We start from the raw sequence: 27,206 nt of genomic DNA on the forward strand, positions 1-27,206 counted from the left end.
GTGTCCATTCATCGCTAGGAACGCCATCATTACGTACGTAATAGGAAATCCTTATGAAATATTATTATTCTTTATAATATTCATTGGTGGTCGAGCAAATGAGCCACCTGATGGTTAGTGGTCACCACTGCTGTTAGACATTAACGCAGTGAGTTTTAACCATTCCTTAAATCGTCAAAGCGCCAACAATGAAACTAAGATATCCCTTGTACCCGTAACTACTGGCACCACCAACTCATTATATATTCCAGTGCCAAGCAGGATTACTTAGTATGGTTGTGTTCCAATTCCAAATGTGAGTGAGCCAGTTTAACTACACAAACGGACTAGAAAAAAAGTCCTATTGGAGGTAGGACTTTAAGAACTAAGACTGTAAGTAAAGAAATATTTTTTGGGGCTCCCCCATAAACTTTAAAAATTTTAGTTCTCGAAAGAGGTTTAATTGCAAACCGATGATCACTTTCAATTAACATAAATTTTGTACAATAATTCGTAAGTGCTTGAAAAAGTCTACTTGAATAAGGTGAGTACATTTTAATTTAATTCCATAATCAAATTGTTCTTCAGAACTTTTATTTTGTTATAAATAGATCTGTAATATAACATGCCTGCATATTTAAAACACATGGCAGCTAAACATTTAAATTAAAAACAAATCGTTAGTTTTCATATCAAACGTCCACATTAGTCGACCGAATAATGTACATATTTCTAAACGAGCTGTGTGACGCAATTTACATAATATTTCAGCGTCATCATTTACGATTTTATTTGTAAATTGACAAATAGTTATTCGTTTAAATTGACGTTTAGTCATTCGTCAATTTTGACGTCGTCTACGGTTATGCTCGAGTATTCCTTCGGAATTAGTGGTAACTAAAGGGAATTTCTGACTGAGAAATGATTGGAACAACCCACATTAGCCAATAATAATTACATTTATGTAGAGCATAATATGCTCATGATGAAGTAAAAATACTATGTTGTTCAATATAATTGAAAAAAAAAAATACACACCAACCCAATCTATATTAGATAAGGTCAAGAGCCGAGATGGCCCAGTGGTTAGAACGCGTGCATCTTAACCGATGATTGCGGGCTCAAACCCAAGCAAGCACCACTGGATTTTCATGTGCTTAATTTGTGTTAAGGAAAACATCGTTATGAAACCTGCATGTGTCTAATTTCAACGAAATTCTGCCACATGTGTATTCCACCAACCCGCATTGGAGCAGCGTAGTGGAATATGCTCCAAACCTTCTCCTCAAAAGGAGAAGAGGCCTTAGCCCAGCAGTGGAAAATTTAAAGGCTGTTAATATAAAAAAATTACGATTTGTTCGTAGGCTTTGAATATGAGAAGACATAACACGATAAGCTACATATTATGATCCTTTTCACCGTTTTCAATCACCGAGGTCGTTCTTGAGTTCGACAGATCACTGTGCAGGTCTACTGGGTGTCTACACACAAACGCATTCTCCATTCCCTCACTCTTAATCAAACGATTGAAACGAATCAAACATAGGACTAACAGTTTAGCCGAGACACGGAAGTGTGGAGAATTAAGGACCTCGGGATCTGAGTTCGTAAAAACAAGCGACTAGACAAACAAACACTTAAACGAAAAAAAGGAATGAAACAGTTACTGAGCAGATATCAACTGGTTAATAAATTAATACGGAATCATACTCGACACAAGAAAAGCGTGGAGTTAGTACTCATACTTGTTGATTTTCAAGCAGGCTATATAAAATTTGCTGTATTTGATTGATATAACTTTGAGTTTAAAACATTGGAAAAGTTTACCTACTGAGTTTCTTAACGGTTCTTCCCGGTTGTACATTCCGATCCGGTGGTATATTTACGTTTACTATAATTTTGTGGAAATGTGATTGGAAAAGACATTCAATTCAAAATATTTTGCTTGAAATGGGACACGTTTAGTAAGATTAAACGATGCCGCTGAAACAGCAGAGCTGCGTCACGTATATAGCTCATTCAAAAAGCATTACTTTGGAGTAGATCTTAGATTACAAAACAATCGCGCGGACCATTAAAGTGAAGCAATACAAGCGTATGAAAATACGACGTACGTTCTGTTTTATTAAAACGTCAAAACTGACAACACACTTATATAACTAACTATTGATGTATTAAAAAAGACGACCCGTTTCCCACTACAAGTAACATAAAAGTTATAAAAGGGCTATTTCAAAATAGTCATTTACAATACATAAATTATTTTAAAATAAGTTCAAATACGTTGTACTAATCATAATATCTATTACCAAACAGCAATATTTAGTATTTTTTACTAAATTAAACTAAAGGCACAAGGGACTTGTATCCTTACTGCCCAAAGTTGACGCATTGGTGATGTGGAGAATTAATATTTCTTACAGTATCAATAACTGTGGGCAGGAGTGACCTGGTGAGGTGATATTAACATGAAAAAAAGTGGAGTCGAGATCAATATCACTAGCGGTTCGGTTATTTTTACAATATTGCAGAATCATGGTCACCCCACAGACTCTAACTTACCTTTAACACATCTCGTATATTAAATAAGTTATTGATATACTGTGTCAGTATTACGAACCATATGGACTTAAAGCATCAAAGACTAAACTATTCGAGCAGGTTTTACAAGCGATTTGATTCCCCATTTTACAAAATTAGTTTTTCACTTGGCGTTGGAGCCTTGCAAGCCTGTCAGGTTATCACACAAGCACAAGTGGCGGAACATCTTAGTTCCCAAAGTTGGTGGCAGATTGGTGATGATAGGGTTGGTTGATACTTCCCACAGTACCAATATGAGCGGTGGTAACTACTAACCATTCGGTTGCCATGAGTCATAAAGTTGGCCAGGCTATTTTTAATAAAAAAGCTACCACCAGTTCCAAAGTTATATACAATTAAACTTATATCCTGTACAATAATTAACCAGTAGTACATTTTAATTTGAGCTTTTAGTTTATTGATAAATGTCACATAATGCCATTTGAAACAAAGCTAAGTTGCAGTCCAGCCAGATCACGCCTTTGATTGAATGATCCAAAGATCGCGAGTTCGAACCCAAACAAAGAATTAATATTTATCTCGTGCAGTAAAAGATAAAATCACAGGCACGAGGGACATAACTTTTCCAATAAATAAATAAAAAAACATCTTAGTTCCCAAAGTTGGTGGCGCATAGGTGATGTAAGGAATGGTTAATATTTCTTACAGCGCCTTTGTCTATGGGCGGTGGTGACCACTTACCATCAGGTGGCCCATATTCTCATCCGCCAAAGAATGCCATAAAAATATATATATATTCTTAGTCAATAGCATGTAGATACACCAAAGATAGCAAGTTCGAATGTAAACTATCAATACTGGCTTTGAATATGCTAATTGTTGTTTATGATTCATCTCGTGCTCGACGGTAAAGGGTAATCTCGTGAGAAAGCCTGCATGTGGTGGCCGACAATATGCCACGCTTCTGCAGTGGAGAAGCGTGGTGGGAATAAATTGCCAAATCTGTTTTGTGAAACATTTGCGTGTTTTATTTATTTATAATTTTTTTTATTAATCAATTAATAAACAACATTAATAATAATATATTTCAATAATAAAACAACAATTTAACGCGTACTTTATATTACAACTAGACTCGTTTATTTCAACATTAACTAATTATATTTTATTTATACGGGAATTAAATTCAATTCACGGAAATTCTTTTAGAGGTGTTTATTTTACGGGGAAGCTTAAGGCGTGTCCACAAAGCACTATTATTGAAAGCGATTACAAAATAAAATCAATAAATTTAATTTAACACATGAAACACCTTCCTTCACATATATAATATACCTGTCTAAAAAACTGCCTCGTTGGTCTAGTGGCTAGATATGAGGCTGCAAATCCTGAGTTCAAACCCCAGGCTGGCATAAAAAGTTTTTTTATTTATTTCTCAGTAACAGCCAGAAGTGTCGAAGTTTGAAATGTGCACACTTCCATGCCTTTGGTCCTGCACCTGAACTCTTTCCGCTCGTATCGGATTTGCCATCCCATCGAATTAACTGAGTGAGGAAATAGAAAGTGGACCTGTACTGTCCTTCGTAGCTGGTTGGTGTCCCGTGGCCATCATCATCGTCATTCCGATCTGAGTTAATGCCCAACGTAATTATCATCAGCCGTTCGTACCTGTCCTCTTTTGGCTGTACCCAAAACACGCCGCTCCCTCCGATTTATTTTCCAACCACTACGCACCACTTTTCGTACATCATCACTCCACTTAGCCTGGGTATGCCCTGTCTCGCGTTTACCAGAAAATCTGTACTTAAAAACTCATCTGCCCCGTTGGTTATTGATTTTGCAGATGTAACTCGACCATTGCGAATTCAGTTTGCTATTATGCTTAGTATATATTTTGACCTTTGAAGGGAAATAAAATAAAGACGAAAATATTGAAAAGTTAGCGATATCTTACGACCTTTATAATTAATCAATAAATGTTGAAGCGAAGGACGTGGGAAGAAAATTAACAGCTTACGAAGGATGTGTCTGATATGTCTTCTTACACAACGCGCCCATAAATCCCGTTTAGAGCGAGACCGTCCCATTTTCAATCTACCTTCATAAGGCTCTAAAGGACTTATAACAACAAAACTCAATGAGAAAAATAGAGTGAATCCGTACTCGTGCACTCTAACATATCCTGTATCAGAGTAACAATTCTGCTTCTTTCGTCACTTATCTTGCGTCCAAGTATGTTTACATTCCTAGCTGATAGTAGCTTAATGGATACTTTCGATTTTCCTTATACCTCACCTGTGACGTATATACGATACCGATATATACTAAATATAACCACGATTGTCGTCGAGCGTCATCCACCCACATCAACAGCGAAGTCGCATTTTGAACTTTGCCATTATAACTGGACCCTTACTACCCATGCGCACTGAGCACCCTGGTATAGATCCCCAGTTAAAAGCTGGAGGCCGAGGCGAGCAGACGTCGAACAGGTGAGAAGGCAAATTACATTTCAAAAGATAAAATCAAACACTCTCCCTATCGGAGGGAAGTATGTTTTGTTACGTCGCGTGTAAAATATTTTTCGCGTCAGATTTTTCGTTTTATTTAGATATTGCGATGACGTCACAGTGTTTTTTAAAGCATTGTTTCACAATATAAAAACACAATTTCTTTGATTTGAATACGGAACTGATTTTAATTTACATATTTACCGCCCAAGTCTTACTCAAATAAATTACTTTGTAAGTTTATAACAATTACGACTGAGTTTCTTGCTGGTTGTTTTCAGAAGAATTTACATTTCGAGCCGGTAGCTTTACATTTAACAATTCTGTAAAATGAAGATTTAAAAGGTGCTTTAAAAGCCTACTTAAATAGAGTATATTTTGATTTGATTTCTTATGTCGTAACTTTGATATGGATTTTACAAAACTTACTGTTAAAAAGTATCAGTTCGTTAATACTACACTGAAGGACTAAAGTCTCCTCTCTTTTGAGGAGAAGGTTGGAAGCTCACCCCACCACGATGCACTCCATTGTGGATAATAGATATCACTGTTCCAACTCACACACATTTTTCATTATAATCATTTTACACACAGACGACAACATAGTATACCCATGATTAAAAATGTTGTCTATAAGTCGATTTTAGAAAACGAAGTTGCTATATTTGCTGCCTTTGTTTCTATGTTTATACGGTCACTGTGTTATTGAATTATTGTATGTAAAACATCGATCATAAAATATAGTATGACGTCACTCAAAATAGAAGATCGATTATATGTTTCAATAGGGTCGTCTACGTGTGTAAGTATTTATGGAAAGGTTTTAGACATAACATACATATATAATTGTATTTAACTAACATGACTGTATTAACTACTGAATTTCTTGCCGGTTCATCTCGGTAGAATCTACATTCCAAACCGGTGGTAGCTTTACTTTAAATAGTTTGTTAAATGACGATTCAAAAGTGCTTGTAGAAGCCTACTTGAATAAAGTATATTTTGATTTTGATTTATATTATATTTACGAATTTATTCTTATGATGGTAGAATTATGTTTATTAAGAGGAGGTTACATTTCAAATAGTTACTTGATAAACTTTTGAGAAATGGCTTTCAAATAGCTTTAGGAAGTCTTACGTCGTTGTTATTCCATTTGAGACGAATATACGTCATGCTTTTGTAGCTTTTGTTGATTTTCCAAAGAAACCTTTTTTGTTATTGATTTTCAGCTTAAATACACAAATAAAATTATATTCGTTAAAAACGAATCGACACTGGAGTTTCGAAACGTATAGAAAATGATCGACCTTAAACGGAAAACTTTCTTTTTGCCCGATTATGTAACACGCGTTACATATCTAAACGTCAAACCATATAGGAATTCTAAGACTTTTGACTTTTGACTAATAAATATTTCGAGCTCAAATTTAAACGCAACGGCTATATACATAAAGTTGAAAATTGAACGCAACACCACTTTAATATTTATGTTGGTAATTTCAATCAATCAATAAGTTCGTGTAATGCTTATTGAATAAAGGATTATGATTCGACTCAATTAATAATTTACGAATAATCTGGCAATATGTTGTCGACACTAGAGAGCAAATAAATTAATTACGTCCTGGATTCGATTCCGCGTAGCGCGCGCACGTTGTACGAACATGCTATTAAGAGAAACGTATATTTGATTAGGAATTTTGCTTGTACAAATAACGAAAATAATTTGCAACAAATTGCACTTGGTTATAGGGCTTTTGGTAAACCCATCTGGGTAGGTACCACCCACTCATCGTATACTCTACCGCCAAGCAGCCGTACTTAGTATTGCTGTGTTCGGTCTGAAGTATGAATGGGTCAGTGCGTGTGACTACAGGACACGAGGGAGACAACATACTACTTCGATAAGTTAGAGACGCATTTGCAATGTAAGGGATGGTTAAAATGTCTCACGTCCCTAATGTCTATGAGCAGGGGTGACCACTTACCACTAGGTCACCCATTTGCCAATATTGTAAAGAATATCATTGATTATATTTGCACAATTATGACTAATACTGAAAACTCAATAATGTATGATGTTTTTTTTTAAAGTTATTAGTTGCTTATAATAACTTCAATTTTCCAAATTAATTAAGGAACTACTAATATTAATATTTACCCCCCCCCCCCTTTTTAAGCTTATCACTTGTGATAGGAGTGGGGTCAAGGGGTCAGGATCGATTCTGCGTCTTTTTACACCGCTAGGCGGCCCGTAAACCGATTGCGCTATTGACGGTTAAAACTATTATATTGACACTCAAATATGTTTGTTTTCATTTTAACATCAAAGAGGACAAATTAAACCCTGATGATTATAATACGAAAATAAGTTTGCTTGTCTGTTACGTTCACGTCCTAACGACTAAGCAAATCATCATGAAATTGTGCCTGTACCTATGTCAGAGACACGGTTGATTGGGTTGTCTGATACCTCCCCCATTACGACGAAGCTGCGAGCAGGAACTAGTATTCAATTACTTTGAAACATTTGAACAATTTACTGACGCAATCCGCATGTAGATAACGTATAATAATTGTGACTTAATTACGTGAAATATTCAGGCGACACTCAGCGGGAAGTCGTAAAAGAAATTAGTTTCAATGCGAAGTTAAGTTAAGTTTCAGATATTATTACAGGGTATTTTTCTGAAAGTTTGCAATTAATTCAATTTACAAATTCGTTTTATGCAACAGTTGTTTCATTTTAATTGTATTTGTGAAGTTATTATATTCACTTGGTGGTAGGGCTTTGTGCAAGCACTTGTGGGTACCACCCACTCATCGGATATTCTACAACCAAACAGAACCCAGTATTTTTATGTTCCGGTTTGAAGGGTGGGTGAGCCAGTGTAACTACAGGCACAGGGACATAACATCTTATTTCCCACGGTTGGTGGCGCATTGACGATGCAAGAAATATTTCTTACAGCGCCATTGTCTATGGGCGGTGGTGACCACATACCATCAGGTGGCCCATGTGCTCGACCGCCAACCTATATCATGAAAAAAAATCTCGCACATTTCTTTTAGCAAATCTTCGTCATCCGTGTTTGTCGTTACTTGTTCACGGTATGATAGCTAAATAATTTATCAGATTACAAGGAACTGCTCAGAAAAGGAGCACCGGACTACAAAGGGTCGCGCGCAGCGCTCTATTATCCGACGAATTCGATTATCCGCCCTGCGAAACGGTTTTAGGATAGCATTAGTATTAGCAGCCTGTAAATTTCCCACTGCTGGGCTAAAGGCCTCCTCTCCCTTTGAGGGGAAGGGTTGGAGCATATTTCACCACTCTGCTCCAATGCGGGTTGGCGGAATACACATGTGGCAGAATTTTGTTGAAATTAAACACATGCAGGTTTCCTCACGATGTTTTCCTTCACCGCCGAGCACGAGATGAATTATAAACACAAATTAAGCACATGAAAATGCAGTGGTGCCTGCCTGGGTTTGAACCCGAAATCATCGGTTAAGATGCACGCGTTCTAACCACTGGGCCATCTAGGCTCATTTTAGGATAACCGCGGGTTAACTATATCTTATTAGTAGCAATAGATTATGAAACGACCCGTCTGTGATGTCGTCTAATGAAGAATTATTTGGTTTTAGATTCAAAATGGCTGCTATCGCGTTTCTCCTGATCGCCTGTCTGAGCTCCGCTCACGCCTGGGGCGGACTGTTCAACCGGTTCAGCTCCGACATGCTGGCCAACCTCGGCTACGGGCGGTCACCATACCGTCATTACCCTTATGGACAGGTACGTTATTTATAATTTAAGCCATTTGGACCAGATACAAGGAAGCCTATTGCACAGGAAATATGATGACCTCATGACAGCCACGACGGTTATTCTCAAGGGAGACTAGATCATGTTATCACGGGTGTGCGCACGGGTGGATTTTTAGTATTTCCTCACTTTCGTAACCGATGGGACAGCAAATATTAGGCTGAGGTATAGGAGCGACGGATTACGTGCTTCCTGATCCTCAGGAGTGTACACTTCCCCCTTCGAAACTACTGAAACTTTTTGACAAAGAAACAAATAATTGTTTTATCGGTCTGATTTGGAGTTTGAACTCCGGATCTTTGGATCTGTGGCCTTTTAGGGATATTAAAAAGGTAAGTAGTAAGTAAGCTATTCTCATCATCTTCACTCATCAACTAATGGCAATTATCAACAGCGTGAACTATCATCTCGAGCATTTATCTGAAGAAATCGATGCACTCTTTCGTGAGACAGGATACAGCAATGATAAATTACCATAGTTAAATAATAGTTTAATAGTTACCTGATAGCGGCTCACGGATAACCTTAGGAGCTAAGTCCACAGCTAATCCAATGCGAAATGATAAATACGCGTCTGCCAAATTTCCGTTCAACACACGCAGGTGCGTTATAAACAGAAACACATATTAAACGCATTACAATGTGTAAGGTTGCTATCCGCAATCCTCAGCTGACGTTAAGAGTCACGTCCTCTAACCGCTGGTCACATAGCTCTCTCAATTAGTAGTTATTTAGTAATTATCTAGGACGTTTCTCGGAGTTGTAGACTTGGAGAGTTTACGTAAAGGGATTTAGTCAATTGAATAAAATAACTTGGCAATTTTGCCGACGGATGAAGAGCTGCGTCACTTCAACTTGAACACCTAATGCCTACAATTATAAATAGAAATGTTCAGGGATTCAGACTTGAGACGCTGTACTGCACTCTCGAAATTTCTTTAGCATAATTTTATTTCAAATGATATTACTCTAGTTGGATTCTTTTTTAAGTATTTGAAAGCATCATTCAATTTGGAGTTTTATATAGTTAGTTCTATCGAGTTATTTTCTAAACTTATTTAAGGTAGGCAAGTGGGCAACCAGGTCGAAAGTGCTCACTTTTTACCACATACACTGAAACTAGAAAATTAAACTACTTGCGACTTCAATAGTAACTACGGATGTCTCAATTGTTTTGTCACTCGTGCCTGTAATTAAATCGACTTCATCGATCCTAATTAGAGTGAGGTGGTGATGATGGTGACCATACACCACCAGCTCGACCATTAGCTATACCAGTACTTTGCTCCGTCAAAATATTGACAAATAAAATAAACGTTTTTTTCCACGACCTACATTTCAGTCTAATCTACAGACTTTTCAGCCCCTGAACCAACGAGGATTAAATTACAGAACCATAATCAAAACCATATTCAGAATAAAAATGTGGCCACAAATCTAAAATAGCAAGGTCAGCTGAAATAGCCGCTCCATCTCGCGTTTATCAAAGGTCGTTTCACATCGACCTAATGGACCATGCGTGACCTTTGCGTCGGGATGCTCACTCGATCGTTGAAAGGTTGGTCAATTGGAAGATATAGGGAATACTGTTTGGACATTATTATCAGTAAACATTCTAGTTTAATATACGTAACTTTTTCATCACGAGGCCTATTTACCCGTTCGTCTACCAATTTAAAAAAAAAGACTTGTCGAAAAAAGTCAATTTTTGGTTTCGTGATTTCAATGCAAGTATAACGATGCGCATGCATTATTATTTCAGTAAAAATATCCGCCAAATGAAATGAATTTAGATTGAATTATTAAGATTCACTATTGAATCCCTTCAATTCACCAATTTTACAAATTAATAAACATCGGCTTGACATCTGAAATATGTATCGCTCGTGAGTCGGCGAGATTCGCGGAGCGGAAGGGCCAACTTCAACATCTTCAAGCCATCCTATGATGCTAGATAGCCAGATATAGATATATCTTTTAATAAATTTCTATACATTTATTAAAAGATATTTGAAATACTATCTTATGTAAGCCGAGATGGCACAGTGGTTAGAACGAGTGCATCTTAACCGATGATTTCGGGTTCAAATTCAGGCACCACTGAATTTCATTGTCTTAATTTGTGCTTATAATTCATCTCGTGCTCGGCGGTGAAGGAAAACATAGTGAGGCGACCTGCATGTGCCTAATTTGAACGAAATTCTGCCACATGTGTATTCCACCAACCCCCATTGGAGCAGCGTGGTGGATTTTGCTCCAATCCTTCGCCTCAAAGGGAGAGGAGGCCTTTAGCGCAGTAGTAGTAAATTTACAGGTTGCTGTAATTGTTGTTCTCCAAGGACATAGCCTACTTTTTATGGCAAATATCCGACGACCAAGCTTGAAAAAAGCGAATGAAGCTGCGATCAACAACTAGTCCATATTCACAATAAAAGGCAATGTAAAATAAACGTAATTGAGGATATAGTTTAAGAGATATAATAGTACAATACAGTACATATGGTCATTGTTTGCGATATTAATAAACTGCATTCGTCCCTAGGTTGAGCCTGAAGAGATTTACGCGGAGGCCTTGGAAGGTAATCGCATTGAAGACGCCGAGGACACGCACTGCTACAGCGCGCCGTGCATCACCAACGGGGACTGCTGCCGTGGACTCATGTGCTTGGAGACAGGTAAGAAATATTCGATACTTGTGATAGGTTCACTAGTTCTCCTCACAGATTTCGACGTTATTTCCTACCTCAGTTAAAATAATATTATAGTACACAAAAGTAGTGTCGACCGAAGAAACGTTGGTTGGATTGTGTGAAAGACGATATGGCTGGAAAGAATGTTACCTGTGAGATGACGTCAAACAGAGAAGTGTGGAAGAAGAAGACACGCTGCGCCGACCACAAATAAAATTTGGATGAGGACAGGAGGATGATGATGCAAAAGTGTGTGCTGAAACTACAGTGCGCTTTCAAATCTGACACGGCCAGAAACCGTCGAGGAACAGCACCAACGGCTTAGGAGCTGTTTGGGGCTCGAGGGAGTAATGACTGGTAATTTCCAGACATGTGACTGCAAATAGGAAATTTTCGACGTAAAAAATATTTCAAACAGACTCCAGGAGGTTCTCATATTTGTTACCTCAAAGCTTCGTTATTTATAAACCGATTACGGAAATGCTTTTTATTTTGGAGGGTATAATTATTACTCGGTCACAACTCACGTGTAAATTTAAAGAAAAAATGCCTAAGGGTAAAAAAATACGAGATGGAATTTTTATGGACTCGAATATTATTTATAATTTAATTTACAACTTCAAAGCGGTCTTTGTTTTGTTAAAATATTATATTAATATTATTCCGAGTCGGGTTTTAGCCTGGGGCCTCGGTACTTAGTCTTATAGCCTAACGAAAATAAATGTTTACGATTTTTCTCATAAATAATCTCTACACGATATAAATTACACAACTTTTAGAAATATTACGAGACACGGCGCGTTGCGGCGAAAAGCTTGGCTAATATTACAACTCTATTTTATTTATATTGATATCGTTCGACATTAAATGCCTATCAATTGCACGGGGAGAGTCGTGTCTAGTGTTATATCACTGAACGATCAGCTTACTAATCTTAAATACGTTTTGTAACATTAGACAATAGCGCACTTTGATATCAGTATGGCGTTTTTATTGACGTCATTCAACATATCGACGAGTTTGCTATTTATAAACATCAGGCGCTTAACGTCAGTCGTGGGGATTTATTGAAACTAACTATGGATACAATTAACAAAATTTTAGTAAATGCTTTAAATAATACGTAACTTTAGATTATAATCAATGAGATAGTAAATTGTTTTTATTTCTTATTTAACTATTCAAACATTAGTTTGGGCAACGGTTTCCTCTCCTCTTAATAAGTCTTTGTTTTATTCCGTCACGCAACTCCAGCAAAGGTTGGTGGAAGAATGCGGCAGATAAAAATGGTGACCATTATGTAATTGAAGAATGAAAGAAAACCAATAAATAAAAACAGAGTTTCCTTAATAAAATAAACACGTTATTACTAACATTATCTAAAACGGGATATTTACCATGTTTTTTATTTTTATTTGGTGGAGCTCGATATTTCGACATTATCTACGAATGTACATTCGTTTTAGATAATGTTAGTAATAAAAATAACCATGTTAATTTAAAATCTTAAACACGTTATTGTTGTTATTATAACAATACTAGCTGAACCTGCGGCTTTACCCGCGCGAAATTTATAAAACACAAACTTCCAACTCCCGTTTTATCCCCTAGGGGTGGAGTTTCTTCAGATCAGTTCTTATCGGATGTCTACACAGGTATACATACAGGAATACAGGTCAGCACCACTGAATTTTCTTGTGCTTAATTTGTGTTTATAATTCACCTCGTGCTCGGCGGTGAAAGAAAACATCGTGAGGAAATCTGCATGTGTCTAATTCCAAAGAAATTCTGCCACATGTGTATCCACCAACCCGCATTGGAGCAGCGTGGTGCAATATGCTCCAAATCTTCTCCTCAAAAGGAGAGGAGGCCTTACCCCTGCAGTGAGAAATTTACAGGCTGTTAATGTAATGTAAAAGGAAGGCAGGCTATCGAATGGGCCACCTGATAGTGAGGTGAACACTTCACATAGACATTAGGACCGTGAGAAATGTTAATCATTCCTCGTGTCATCATTCCGCCACCAACCTCGGAAACGAAGAGATCCTGTCCCTTGTGCCTGTAATTACACCGACTGACTAATCCAAAAAACTAGTACACAACAATACTACATATTTCTGTTTGGCGGTATAATATAACAGTGGTACCCACACAAAGTAACTAAACCAATCACTGAGGGACTTTTATTAGTAATGCGGTTTATAAGTATTAATTAACTGCGTCACAACATAATTACATCCTTCGTGGTTCGAGTTATTATAATTCTAAAATCTTGATATTTTAAATAACTTTAAAGCATATACATGAAATCGTATTAAATACTGTACTTATATATAAAGCCAGAGCGCTAGTCGGAGAATTCATATAGACATATATTCTGCCGCGAGAATTTTGTCGTCAAGTAGTTTTAGGGCCAAGTTTAATGTAAAGAGTCGATCGATCCTGATCTCCTGAGCTATTGTCCTTCCCACTCCTAATACCAGCTTCAATATTAATTGGAGGCGTCAATAGAAATATTAGTAACTCCTTATAATGGGGCATTGAAACTACTCTTTAAAAAAAGTAACAATACTTAAAAGTAAATGCCTTGTTCTGGTTTGAAGGGTGAGTGATAACATCTTAGTTCACGAGATTAATGGCGCATTGGTGATGTAAGAGTGTCCAGTTATGGGCGTTGAAGATGTCCCACCATCAGGTGACCCCTTCGCCACGTTACCAACCACCTTTTTTCATTTCGTAACACTATAGTAATCCTTTGTTAATAAATACTTTCTATGAAACACTTTATAACTCTTATAAATATATATTAGCAAGCAAAGTTAGAATAATTATATGTTAATTTAAACCCTGACATTTACCATTTGCGTGCGGTTTAGTTTTTATTTATCGCAAATATATGATTTTTACCGACAAAGCCCACGCTGCCCTGTCAACTCAGAGTTACGAATGGAGTTACAGTTTAATTTGCATAATTATTACTAATACTAAGTATATACTACATATTCAAGGATTTTTTCAAGAAAATAAACTTAACTGTTAAAACAACTGCTCATGGAAGAGTGGACAATATCTAATTTCTTAGTAGCAAAAGTAATTTAATATTACCGACTAATAAAATCAAATTCCTTTGATCAATATAGAAGCATAACACTTACTTATTGATAGTCAAATGAAACACTACCACCGGTTCGGTCCGGAAGAGAGAATACCCTGACAGGAGAACCGGCGAAAGAGAATCAGTGACTTTTTTGATAATTTGTGATTATTTATTTTATTTATTTATAAACACTTTATTGCACACAAAAAAAAAAAAATAATATTTTTTGCATATATTAAATATCAAAAGAGTAAAAAAACTAGGAGGCGATCGGTTCATTCCCGAGGTATGCTATCAACCGTGTTATCACTAATTTTACTTTTCGCACACAAGCGTTTTTTTACAATTACATTTTTTAAATTTGGCAACAGAGACATTTTGAACGCTTTAATCCAAGATACCGAGAACTGCCAACTTTATGAGCTGGTTCCTAGACTAACGAGGCGAGATGGCCCAGTGGTTAGAACGCGTGCATCTTAACCGATGATTTCGGGTTCAAACCCAGGCAGGCACCACTGAATTTTCATGTGCTTAATTTGTGTTTATAATTCATCTCGTGCTCGGCGGTGAAGGAAAACATCGTGAGGAAACCTGCATGTGTCTAATTTCATCGAAATTCTGCCACATGTGTATTCCGCCAACCCGCATTGCAGCAGCGTGGTAAAATATGCTCCATGGCTTGTCCTCAAAGGGAGAGGAGGCCTTTAGCCCAGCAGTGGGAAATTTACAGGCTGCTAATGTACTAGACTAATGAAACCATGAGGAGAATAAAGATTATGACTTTTCTTTTAATTGGATTTTCGTAAAATTTCAAAAGAAAATAATTCAAATTTTGTATTAACGTACCGGGCCTACTGAAATTATTCTTGAAGTTATTTCTCAAATTGAAACGTTAAAAGCTTCATTACCCCATTTACTGGAAAGCTCTCGTGACTCAGAGAGAGCTTTCAACTTTCAGCGACTTGAAAGCTTTCACAAATGCCGACTCACGTATATCGCTAGAGTTCTGAAATTTATTTTTCCACGATGTACTGAATATATCAAAACGCTATTTTTTCATTGTAGGGTTCCGATTTTATAATTTAAAAAATGTCATCTCGTCTCAGATAATCTGTCTGTCATCAGACAAACAGATAATCTCGTACTATGAACAGATTTGCATTTCATTATGTAATTATGTGCGACTACTAGATTTGACAGATATCGCAAACATAGTTTAAAATTACTATTTTAGAACGTGTGAACGTCATTAAATAAATTGCCAATCAAGAGATTGTATGCTTATTGGCGATCCAAATAATATATGAACGGGCTACAATAAATTCTGAATCTTAGAAAGGGCTAAACATTCTGAATTCCACATCAGAAATAAACAAAACCCTTTTCACTTGGACCATTTTAATTATAAATAATAATTCCGTGCAGAGTTGAATTTTAGGTAAGTTCCACACACCCGGTTAAGCCGAAACTTTTCGCACACCAAGTGCCGGCGATAATACTCTGGTATAGCAATTTGTTTTTATTTTTACAAAAGTTTTCTTTATTACAATCATCACCCCACAGTACATTATTTATACTAAATTTAAAGTAAAGTAACCTTTAAAGTAATTGAAACTGATACAAGTTGAAATGAAAATCGTACGACAGTCAACGTAAAGTATAACTTAGATTAGTTTTTATTTTCCTTTTAACAGTTGAAGGTAAAAAATATACAAAGAACCAAGTTATAATTAAAGTAGTTCTCGTGCTGAGTTGAGTTTTCAAAGTAATTTCATTCGGATCGGTTAAGTTGGACTGCGAGTTTCTGTCTTTTTATTTCTCTCAGCATTTTTATTATAAAGATAATTTGAAATGAATGCAAATCTTTAACCAATGAACCGGATTGTTCTATGAGTCTGCAGACTGAAGTTTTGGGTTCCTACAGTGTGATCGGAACAAAAATAATTGACAATTTCTCATATATTTTTAATTATAAATAGCAGCTCCGAGCTGATAGGATCTAATTTGGACGTGTCTCAATCCTAACAACCCGAGCTGCTGCGTTGTAGGCGAGAAGAAAAACTCGTCTTCTTCCTTCTTCTCTACAGTCTTCCACAAGCATTCTGCGTATACAAAGGTAGCCTACCTTTGTATACGCTACTTATATATATTACTGTAGCGAGATCTACTTTTCAAATAACCGACAATCTTTGACATAGAATCTTGTCTTGCCACTAACCCATCGCAGGTCCAGCAGCGACCACTTCAACTCAAGTTCATTATCATATCGTCAGAAGGAAAAGAAGAGGTACGCGCCAGAATGGTACTTTTGAGAAATGAGGTTTAAAGTTAAGTTAGTAAAGTTCATTTCCCATAAGTAACATTTTGGCGCTTAAGTGTACCTTCCTTTCCATTGACGATATAAAATAAGACTAACAAGTTCTTTTCGAGTAGCCCAGTAAGGCCAGTAGTTAAAACACTTGAATCTTAACCAATGATTTCGGGTTCGAACCCAGGCAAGAACCTTGAATTTTCAAGTGTTAATGTGTACTTTTGATTATAATTCATCTCTTGCTCGTCCTGCATGTGTCTAGTTTCAATGAAATTCGGCCCACATCAGAGCAGCGTTGTGGAATAAGCTTCAAAACCTACTCCTCAAAGGGAGGGGAGGCCTTAGCAGCGAGACATTCACAGGCTACCAAATAAACAAACAGAACCACACAAACAGAGGAAAAAATGTTACCAAAACGTAAACTATGTTTCAGCTATATATGTATATACAGTTGTATGAAACGAAAAGTTATATTGGACTTTGTCAAGAACCAACCAATTTAAGAAAATAATATCACGAACGACCGCAAACGAGTTCACAAACTCGGCGAAAAAGTTAAAAGTCATCACAAAATTGGAAGTTATTACTTCGACTCGAATTCATAACTACTTTTCTCATTACGTTATATAAATTGTATTTTAAACATCAAAGAGACCAATTAATGAACTCGTACCGAAGTTCATGAAAAAATAAAGCGCCTCAAACGAGACGCCTCAGGACAGCAACAGATTTCGTTGAATTCAGCACTAATTAGCTTTGGATATTATACTCTGAGGTCGAGTCGGGACGTGATATGTCTATTTAATTAATTAATTTCTGAGAAAATTAAGGATTTTTAGGAAAGATCAAACGCCTGAAGTCCCAAAATCGAAAAAATATAGTCTTGTTTTTAAGACAATCTGTAAATCTCACATTCAAAAATATTCCGTTGAAGAACTTAGACCCGTGGTAATATAATGTATTTTGAAGTGATAACTTCTTATGGGAGGGTAAACCGCTTTGTTACTTAACGCGTTACGGCGTCAGTTTGTCTGGCTTCCCTTTCTCTTATACATTAGCAGTTACAATTCATATGTACACTAAGAATAAAATATATTTTATAATTCATATTAATAAATGACCTTTCCTTACAGTATCATATTAATCAACATAAAATTTAAGTAATAACCAAAGCTTTTCTCAAGTTTAATTTCGATATTAAATAGTTCAACTTCGGTTAGTTTAAGTTATAACTTCTGTCGGGCGTTCCGAGACGCAGGCGTATTTGTTGGATTTTTTTTGTGAAACTAAATGACTAGTACTCGCAAACTTAAGCGCATATTATTGAATCATCTCTACACTTACTTTTAATTCAACTTTCAAACGTAGGGAAACTTCATGGACACCTTCCTGTCTAGTGTTCATTGAAGCAGCGCGATGGAACAAGATCCTAATGTCTTCAAGATGAGAAGAAGTTTTAATCCAGCAGTAGTCTAAACACTGATTGTAACTATACACGATTATGTGGCAGAATTCCATCCAGCACATGCAAGTATCTAACAATGTCTTACTTCGTCCAAATCAACTTAAATTTTCCGACATCTGACATGATAAATCTTTAAATTGACAAATGGTACTTTTCAGTGCCAAGAACTTCTCCATTGTATAATAATTTCAATCCATGTCCCTCCCAAGAAAACCCAGTAATATTTAATGCATACCTGAGTCCCACACCAATGTTGCAAATTATTCTCCAATAAATAGAATATACCGTCAATATAGACTTAAATACAATGACGCAAAAATGATATTTAATGCGATTCCTTACCGATTAATCTATACTATAACATACATAAACAGCCTGTATATTTCCCACTGCTGAGCTAAGGCCTCCTCTCCCTTTGAGGAGAAGGTATGGAGCATATTCCAGCACGCTGCTCCAATGCGGGTTGGTGGAATACACATGTGGCAGAATTTCGTTGAAATTAGACACATGCAGGTTTCCTCACGATGTTTTCCTTCACCGCCGAGCACGAGATGAATTATAAACACAAATTAAGCACATGAAAATTCAGTGGTGCCTGCCTGGGTTTGAACCCGAAATCATCGGTTAAGATGCACGCGTTCTAACCACTGGGCCATCTCGGCTCAATTCAATCTATACTAATATTATAAAACTGAAGAGGTAGTATTTCTTGTTTGGTTGAACGCGCTTCTTAGAAACCACGGGTCCGCGTTAGACAGCCCATCACACCACGACACTACGACCAATTGAAGCAAAATCACGTATTTCAGAATCCGTACTAAAGCCGAGCGAAATCGGGACGCGCAGTGATAAATAAAAATTAAGCAATCTCGATTAAGTTTTAATCCACGTGTTTTATCTTCAGGCTTTTTATTTTAGAAATACATACACACATTCAGAAAACATCCCGGAAATATTACTACGGCGGCTGAACTCGCACTTGAGCGCTTGAGTGCCGCAAATACTTGCTTTCATATGAATATGAATTTCTGGCGTAGACTCCTGAATCTCGTAGTGCTCAAGTGTACACGTGACACGGTTCTGAAGTTTGATCGTCAGAAATAATATAATGTATTTGGAGACCTTCTCGCTACTTCTGTAATAAGGAGTGGGCGTGGATTGACGGCGGGTAATTTTTTAATTGTTAGGTCTTAGAATACATTGCGTGTTGTAACGATAAAAAAAGATAATATATTTCTTTAATTACCAGCAAATTATTTTGCCTTTCGCCGAAATTTTTATCTCAAATCTTGTGTTACTATGTAATTAAAAATGTATTTCTTTAAGTAATTAAATTAGATACGATAAAAGTAATATTATTGTAGGTATGTATATTTATTAATTTCAATTGTTACAATTATACACGTGACCCGAAGCAAGTGATTCGCGATCTCGCGGCATTTTCATGTACCGAGTAGTTCATCCCCGCCAAACGGCTGTACTTGTGTTGTGTTCCAGTTAGAAGGGTGAGTGAGCCAGTATAACTACAGACACAAAGGATTTATTATCTTAGTTCCCAAGGTTGGTGGCACATTGGCGATGTAGGGCAATATCTTTGGATGGTGTTGACCACTTACAAGCAGAAACCCTATCAATGCGACGCAAAAAATGAATGCACATAAAGATTCAGTGATTCGAATTCGTACTCACAACCATCGTTCATATATTTCCCAACCACTGCGCCGCTCGGCTGTGTAATCATCTAATGTTACAATCATGTTTTCATACACAATATTATATTCAGTTCGTTGACCGCTGACAAGGTGAAGCCTGACAGTTCATTACTTAAGCAAAGGTGCGCTAGCCGCTATGTTGATGACTCGTAAAAACATTGCTCGATGAGACATCACACTGGAATTAATATCGCTGAAAATATATACAAGCCCTTCCCCTCGACTTCACCGGGACTCTGGATACGTAGACAAAGTGTCATATCTACTATTCTATTCCATTCCATGCCATGAAGGTATACGAGGACTATGACTATCGTAGGTTTGACTCAGACTCGTTTCCCAGTCAAAACAAGTTTAACTTATACTAGGAGGGGAAAATAGAATTAGAATTATTTTTAAAATAAAGGTTTTGTAAATGGAGAATAAAAATATGTTCGGCCGCCTTTTATATGAAATATATTAATCTTATTTCTTCTTGTTCCTTCTCGCTGAAGGCTGCTTTCCGAAACGATGGTAGTGTTTAAATATTGGCGATACTAAAACGCTTCATTGTGAAGTTTACTTGAATAAAATTCATTTAATTTGACATTTGATATAATTATGAAATGACATCACATTTGTCTGAACTGTGGGAGCGACTGTTTGTAGGTAACTATAAACGTAAAGTAAGCTTCAAGCCTTGTCTTCAAAGAGAAGAAGAGTCTACCATTTTATATAAAATAAAAATTCCATAACATTTTTATCGTGGTACTCATATAGGAATTCGTTACAGAGGACGGAGGGCGTTGTCTGCCAGCGTTTGCTGGTCGGAAGCTTGGCGAGATGTGCAACCGTGAGAACCAATGCGACGCTGGACTGGTCTGCGAAGAAGTCGTCCCAGGTATGCTATCCACGAGTTTGTATGTTTGACGAAGACAATTTCAGTCGAAACAGTACCAGACCGTAACTGTCCTGCAGCACGACAAATGCCATTTCTTAGAGAAGATTAAGACTTGGTGCTGTCACGCTGTTCCATTGCGATTAGTTAAATAAAGTTGTATAACTTCATGCGACGAGTTTAGATTAACTCAGTAATCTCGTGTCGCGACTGGCTTGCTTGTTTTGTTTACTTTAATTTTTATGAATTTTATTTAATTTGTCCGTAGTAGTATGTTTCTCTTAAATTGATAAGAATATTTTATAAAATTTGTTTAGTAACCAGTGCAGATATAAGCGACTTGGTAAATAAATAATGCTTATAATATTGTTCAATTAAAAATTATTATTATTATTATAACAAGTACTATAAAAACGTATTCAACACAGGAAATGTAGTTTTTGCACAGATTCGAACCTGTTATAGTTGTGTACAACTATCAACTGTCTTTCGTAATAACTTTGTATGTACAGTCAATAATAAAGACTTATGAGCTAAACATTATTACAAAATTAGTAATATCATAGGTGACTTTGAAACTGAACGAGTGAGTAAGGCTCAACATGGCGATAACTTTTGTACTGTATTAGCCTCATATGTGGCATCCTACTCTGGGGTAATGCAGCTGACATTAATACCATTTTTGTACTGCAGAAGAGGGCTATTCGTGCAATTTATAACCTGGGCCCAAAAGATTCGTTAAGAGGTAAATTTAAAGAAATTAAATTAATGACTGTCGCTTCTCAATTTATGTAATATATGTACGCAAAAACATAAATGATTTTCCCAGAAATTATGACGTACATTCTATTAACACTAGGAACAAGAATAAACTTGTTACTCCAAGTACCCGATTACACAGGGTTAGTAACTCTTTTTTGGGGCAATGTATACGTTTTTACAACAGGATCCCAGAAAACGTTCAAAATTATTCAATTATAAAATTCAAAAGAATTGTTAAAGATTGTTTGTGTGCTAAAGGATATTACAACACTAATTACTTTTTAGTTGACTGCACACCTTGGGAATGAAATTATCGCCTCCAGGCTGTTTCAAATAGCTAAAATAAAATTATTATTGTACATGCAAAATGAAAAAAAAAATATCCCGCTGAATTTCTGTCGCCGGTTCCTCTCAGGTCCGAGGTGCTAAATTCCGAACCGGTGGTAGATTTTTGACAATCAATAAGCAAGTGTAAACACTTCTATATTGAATAAAGATTTTTGACTTTGACTTTGTGTACACCTCCTGTCCTCTTAAGAAGAGAGTTTAATTTAGATTCCTCCGCGCCTCTAAAGTCCAGCTTCCATGCGGCGCGTGTTCATGGTTACAATTCACAGTCGAGCAAAAGATTTATTATATAGTTAAACAAAACTCTCACAAACTTAGTAGTTCTTTCACACGATCGAAAGGCAACTAAAGCTAAGACCCATGTGTCATCCGGAAACCAACATTGAAGACCTGAATGAAAGAAAGAGATCCCAAGGATGGGTCAAAAACTTGTACCCAACATTTAAACAAATATATTTGCTAGTATGACAAAGATACGGCAACGACTGTTTTGCGTGATCATAAAAACAGTCCCCAAAGAATTGTCCTTTGATAACAAACGTACATACATCGTATCGTACGACATACAAAGGTCATTGCCCTCAGCTCTTTCGCAATTTTTCTAGTTGGAAATACCTACTGTATTTCATGTGGTTAAAGTAATATATTTTGTAATTAATATTTGTTTGAACTTTACATTTAGCGTTTGTTGTTATATAGTAAATAAAGTGATCCCGCTGTTGGACTCAGGCCTACTCTCCTTTTTGAATAGAAGATTTGGAGCTGTTCGACCACACTGATTTGATGCTGGTTGGTGAATATCACCGAGCGTGAGATGAATTATAAACACAAATTAAACACATAAAAATTCAGTGATGCTCGCCTGGTTTGAACCCATAATCATTGGTTAAGTTGGTTGGTCACGCGTTGCAACCACTGGTCTATCTCGGCTCTCGTTACGTTATATAAATACTTATCGACATTGTCCATTGTCGGTTTAATCACCGTACCTCACGTTTCGTACTCCGCATGGAATGTTAATATACGTGACCGTTTCGACGCACCCTGTAGCTCGGGAACTGAAAACATTTATGATTAAAGAAAACCAATAAATACCAGTGAAATAAATAAAAAAACATAAGAGTTTAGAAGAAAAAATTATACGGATCCGTGTATAGAGAGCAGCGCCACTTGCTTATCTGTCAGGACGGACAAAAGGAGAACTAACAACGCCATTTTGAATTGTCATTTCGCTGTCAACATTGTCGAGCGTCCATAACTCACACTTTAGTTAGATCTATCTTTTAGTGACTTGACCGTATATGTAAACAAACATTGATGATATATAAGGCATATTACTCAATATAAGATTATATTAAAGATAAAGAAAAGCATGGACTTAGTATGTCCCAATTAAAAAATAATTATTCTTTACTGACATACTCTGCTATTAAAATTGTGGAAAAGGGTATCCACTGAGTGTATTGCTGGTTCTTCTCGGTGGAATATACTTTCCGAACAAGTGGTAGCTTTGCATTTAATCCAACACCGTAACGTGACGATTCAAAAGTGCTTTTATAAGCCTACTTGAATAAAGAATATTTCGATTTCATTTGATTTGTATTTTATTTTATTTTCATCAGGACAACCAACAGTAGATACAATATCACATCCAAAATAAAAAATAAATTACATTTCAAAATGATCAAGGCAAAAGTTCTACTGCCTACAGGTAGTCTCACCATGCATATCATATTAGACAAATTATTGAAAATATAAATCAAACATAAGCATAATAATTAAAAATAAGAAATTTTTTAACAATTATATAATGAATAATAATTAATAAAAACCAATAAGATAAACCATAAAATTAGTATTAATCACAAATAAAATTCTTTATTTTTCGATTGAACTGAGGGCGACTATCATATTCGTATTACCTTGAAAGAAAATGATGGTCAATGAAAGCGACAGCGGCAATTCTGAAGAAAATTTTCCATATGATTCAAGTGGCAGTATATCATACCTACTGCTATAAAATATACATGAATATTTTAAACTTATTTAGGCATTCATAATTGTTACTTCCTCGTATACTGGCAAATTATGAAATATTTAGTTAGGCACGTCGTATGGTGCGGAATATATTAGAACTCGATCATAAACTAAACACTAAACTATATCGAAATTATTAACTGGTAACACATTAGCACGTCAACGACGGCGACTCCGCCGCCCGACCCGACAAGTCAGGAGCCCTATACAGAGCGGCCTCAGTGTGCGTAGCGTTATTATCAATGACGTCATGCCATTTACACGCACGAAATGTAACCTGAAAGAACATTAACCGACAACAGTAATCAGCCAGGACGATCTCATTATCATCATATTCGTATTAGTCTCTGAGATTATTATTGTGTCCAATATTCGATCAGGAAAACATTGTTTTCGGACTAATATTCACAAATGTATAGATGTGAATTTAAGTGAAGTATTTGTTTTTAAAAAAAGCCGAGATGGCCCAGCGGTTAGGACGCGTCGGGTTCAAACCCAGGTAAGCGCCACTGAATTTTCATGTGCTTAATTTGTGTTTATAATTTATCTCGTGCTCGCTGGTGAAGGAAAACATGACGAGGAAATCTGCATGTGTTTAATTTCGACGAAATTCTGCCACATGTGTATCCAAACCTTCTCCTCAAAGTGAGAGGAGGCCTTAGTCCAGCAGTGAAAAATTTACAGGCTGTAAATGTTAAAGCGTATTTGTGTAGGTGAGATGCACGTCTGCCGTCCGCCTTCAGCCGGACACAAGCAGTACAACGAAGACTGCTCCTCGTCCAGCGAATGTGACATCACCCGTGGTCTTTGCTGCATCATGCAACGTCGTCACCGCCAGAAGCCTAGGAAGGTGAGTTAAGCAACTTTAAAGCTTAAGGAATAACATAATTATGATAGTTTAAGGTTTAAAATTGCTACTTACCATCAGTGTATCCATTAATCAAAAAATAAGTGGTACGTGAAATATAGTATACTTTTAATCGTTTATATGTTTTAATGTGGAGATCCTCGTGTGATTAAAGGCTTAATAATAGCATCTTGGACTCAATTGATGGCTGGTCATCAAAAATGTTCATATTTCCTCTATCGTATCGTATTAGCTATGCTACTAACTGTTGAGTCTTCCTATCAGTATGAATAGAGTTTCACAGTGTGCTATTGAATAGGCATTTTGAACTTACCAATTTTCCTAGAATTAGTATTACATATTATCCACTTCAGTCTGGCTCGAATGGTGATGATTCACAGTGTTGTGACCGGCTCAAGAGATCCTGTTGGCCACCCCAACAACTGTATAAGAAGTGACTTTGATGAAGATACCTGTCATTAGGTCTTTTTAATGATACTCTCGGAAAGAAATTATGTAGCACCATTAAATATTATGCAATTGAATACGAAGCCGGTTTGTGGTGAAGCATTATCGATGAGAACCGGCAAGAAACTTATTATTCGCTCTTCTTCATCGATCGTATTCTCCTTGCAATGTCCTGAAATTTAATTTGGCAGAGGTGATGTTCTTGTTTTTCGTGATACACGTGAAGCGGTTTTGACCAGACTATGCGAGTATACCTGTGCTTCCGCACACATTCGATTACTAAAATGTCTACTGCGTAGATTTCTCCACGAGTATAGCCGAACATGTAGTCTTTCTCATCCCTAATATCCATCCTATCGTTTCGGATTCTCATGCTACCAAACTATGAGAATCTGAAAAGACGGCACCAGTTTTTATGTACTGACATATATCACCAATGTTGGACCAAGGCTGGATCTGAGCACCACCCACTCATCCGATATTTTACTGCCAAATAGCAGTACTTGGTATTGTTGGGTGATTGAGACAGTGTAACTGCAGGCACAAGGGACATAATACCTTAGTTCTCAAGGTTGGTGGCGCATTGTCGACGTAAGGAATGGTTAATATTTCTTACGCCGTCAATGTCTATGGGCGGCGGTGATCACTAATCATTACTGGTCATTATCCCGTCCACCTACAAATGCCAAGAAAACACTCATATTAAAATCATTCATTACCAAAAGTAGAAACATTATTGTGTGTAATCTTTTCAGAGCTGTGGATACTTCAAGGAGCCCCTGGTGTGCATTGGACCCGTAGCCACCGACCAGATCCGCGAAATCGTTCAGCACACCGCTGGCGAGAAGAGACTCGGCTTGTACAGAATGCATTAAATTAATCTTCAATTTATTGACTTCGAGTAAAATGGCTTCTTCTATGTTCCAATAATTTATAAAGCGGTTTCAAACTTGTTTTTTTTTAACTATATTTAATTATTTTTTCATTTTACTCGGAGTATTTTTAGGATTTGAATCATTTATAAATTTAAATAATCCTTTTCATTTATAAATGATTTCAATTAAATTGAGAAAATTCTCTAAGTTGATAAGAAGAGCTAATAAAAACAACTTATCAAACGAGTTGACATCCAGAAAAATTAAAAATCATTTATAGATTTTTCTCAATAGCAACATTTTTGGAAATATTGCCATTAAAAATTATTGCAATTTTATATTTGTTAAACATAATTTCCTAACACGAGGAATTGACGGAATTTTTATTTGCGATGGCAATGATTTCGTTATATTGATGGCACTATTTCCACCGAAGATTTAAAAATAACCGAAACGAACGCTTCGAAAAACGGTCACCGATTTATTAATTTTCAAGCATAGAATATTAATTAAAAACAAAAAAAAAAAACAACAAAAATTTACGTAGCTGGATAAATTTTAGTTTTCATCAAATGATACCAGTGTGCGTAGAGTATAAATATATTATTACTAAATGAAGTAAATGTTACACTATGGATGTTATTCGTGTTATTAATAGTGAATTTTAAAATGTTTAATCCTTAATATTAATTAGGTTAATAAAGTCTTCACTATCGAAACTAAAACATATCATACTGGCTGAGGCATTTATAGGTTTAAAAATATTGATGTTAAAATTATAATTAGAATAATTAAGATTTCGCTTGTTTTATTCTAAAGGATATATAAATTAAGCAATTCCACTACGATAGGTGC

The 27,206-nt window shown here is 36.4% G+C and overlaps 1 protein-coding gene across 1 annotated transcript; it reads left to right on the plus strand.

Annotated features, from left to right (window-relative positions):
• The first annotated feature begins 4,944 nt into the window (after positions 1-4,944).
• On the plus strand, positions 4,945-27,148 carry LOC113395367 (ITG-like peptide). Its single transcript, XM_026632969.2, has 6 exons — positions 4,945-5,012; positions 8,685-8,832; positions 11,405-11,537; positions 20,910-21,017; positions 24,875-25,011; positions 26,232-27,148. Exons 2-6 carry the CDS (start codon positions 8,692-8,694, stop codon positions 26,349-26,351), a joined length of 639 nt encoding a protein of 212 aa, XP_026488754.1. The 5' UTR covers positions 4,945-5,012; positions 8,685-8,691; the 3' UTR covers positions 26,352-27,148.
• The last annotated feature ends 58 nt before the right edge of the window (positions 27,149-27,206 follow it).

This window comes from Vanessa tameamea, chromosome 28, assembly GCF_037043105.1.
Source record: "Vanessa tameamea isolate UH-Manoa-2023 chromosome 28, ilVanTame1 primary haplotype, whole genome shotgun sequence".
Lineage (NCBI taxonomy): Eukaryota > Metazoa > Arthropoda > Insecta > Lepidoptera > Nymphalidae > Vanessa > Vanessa tameamea.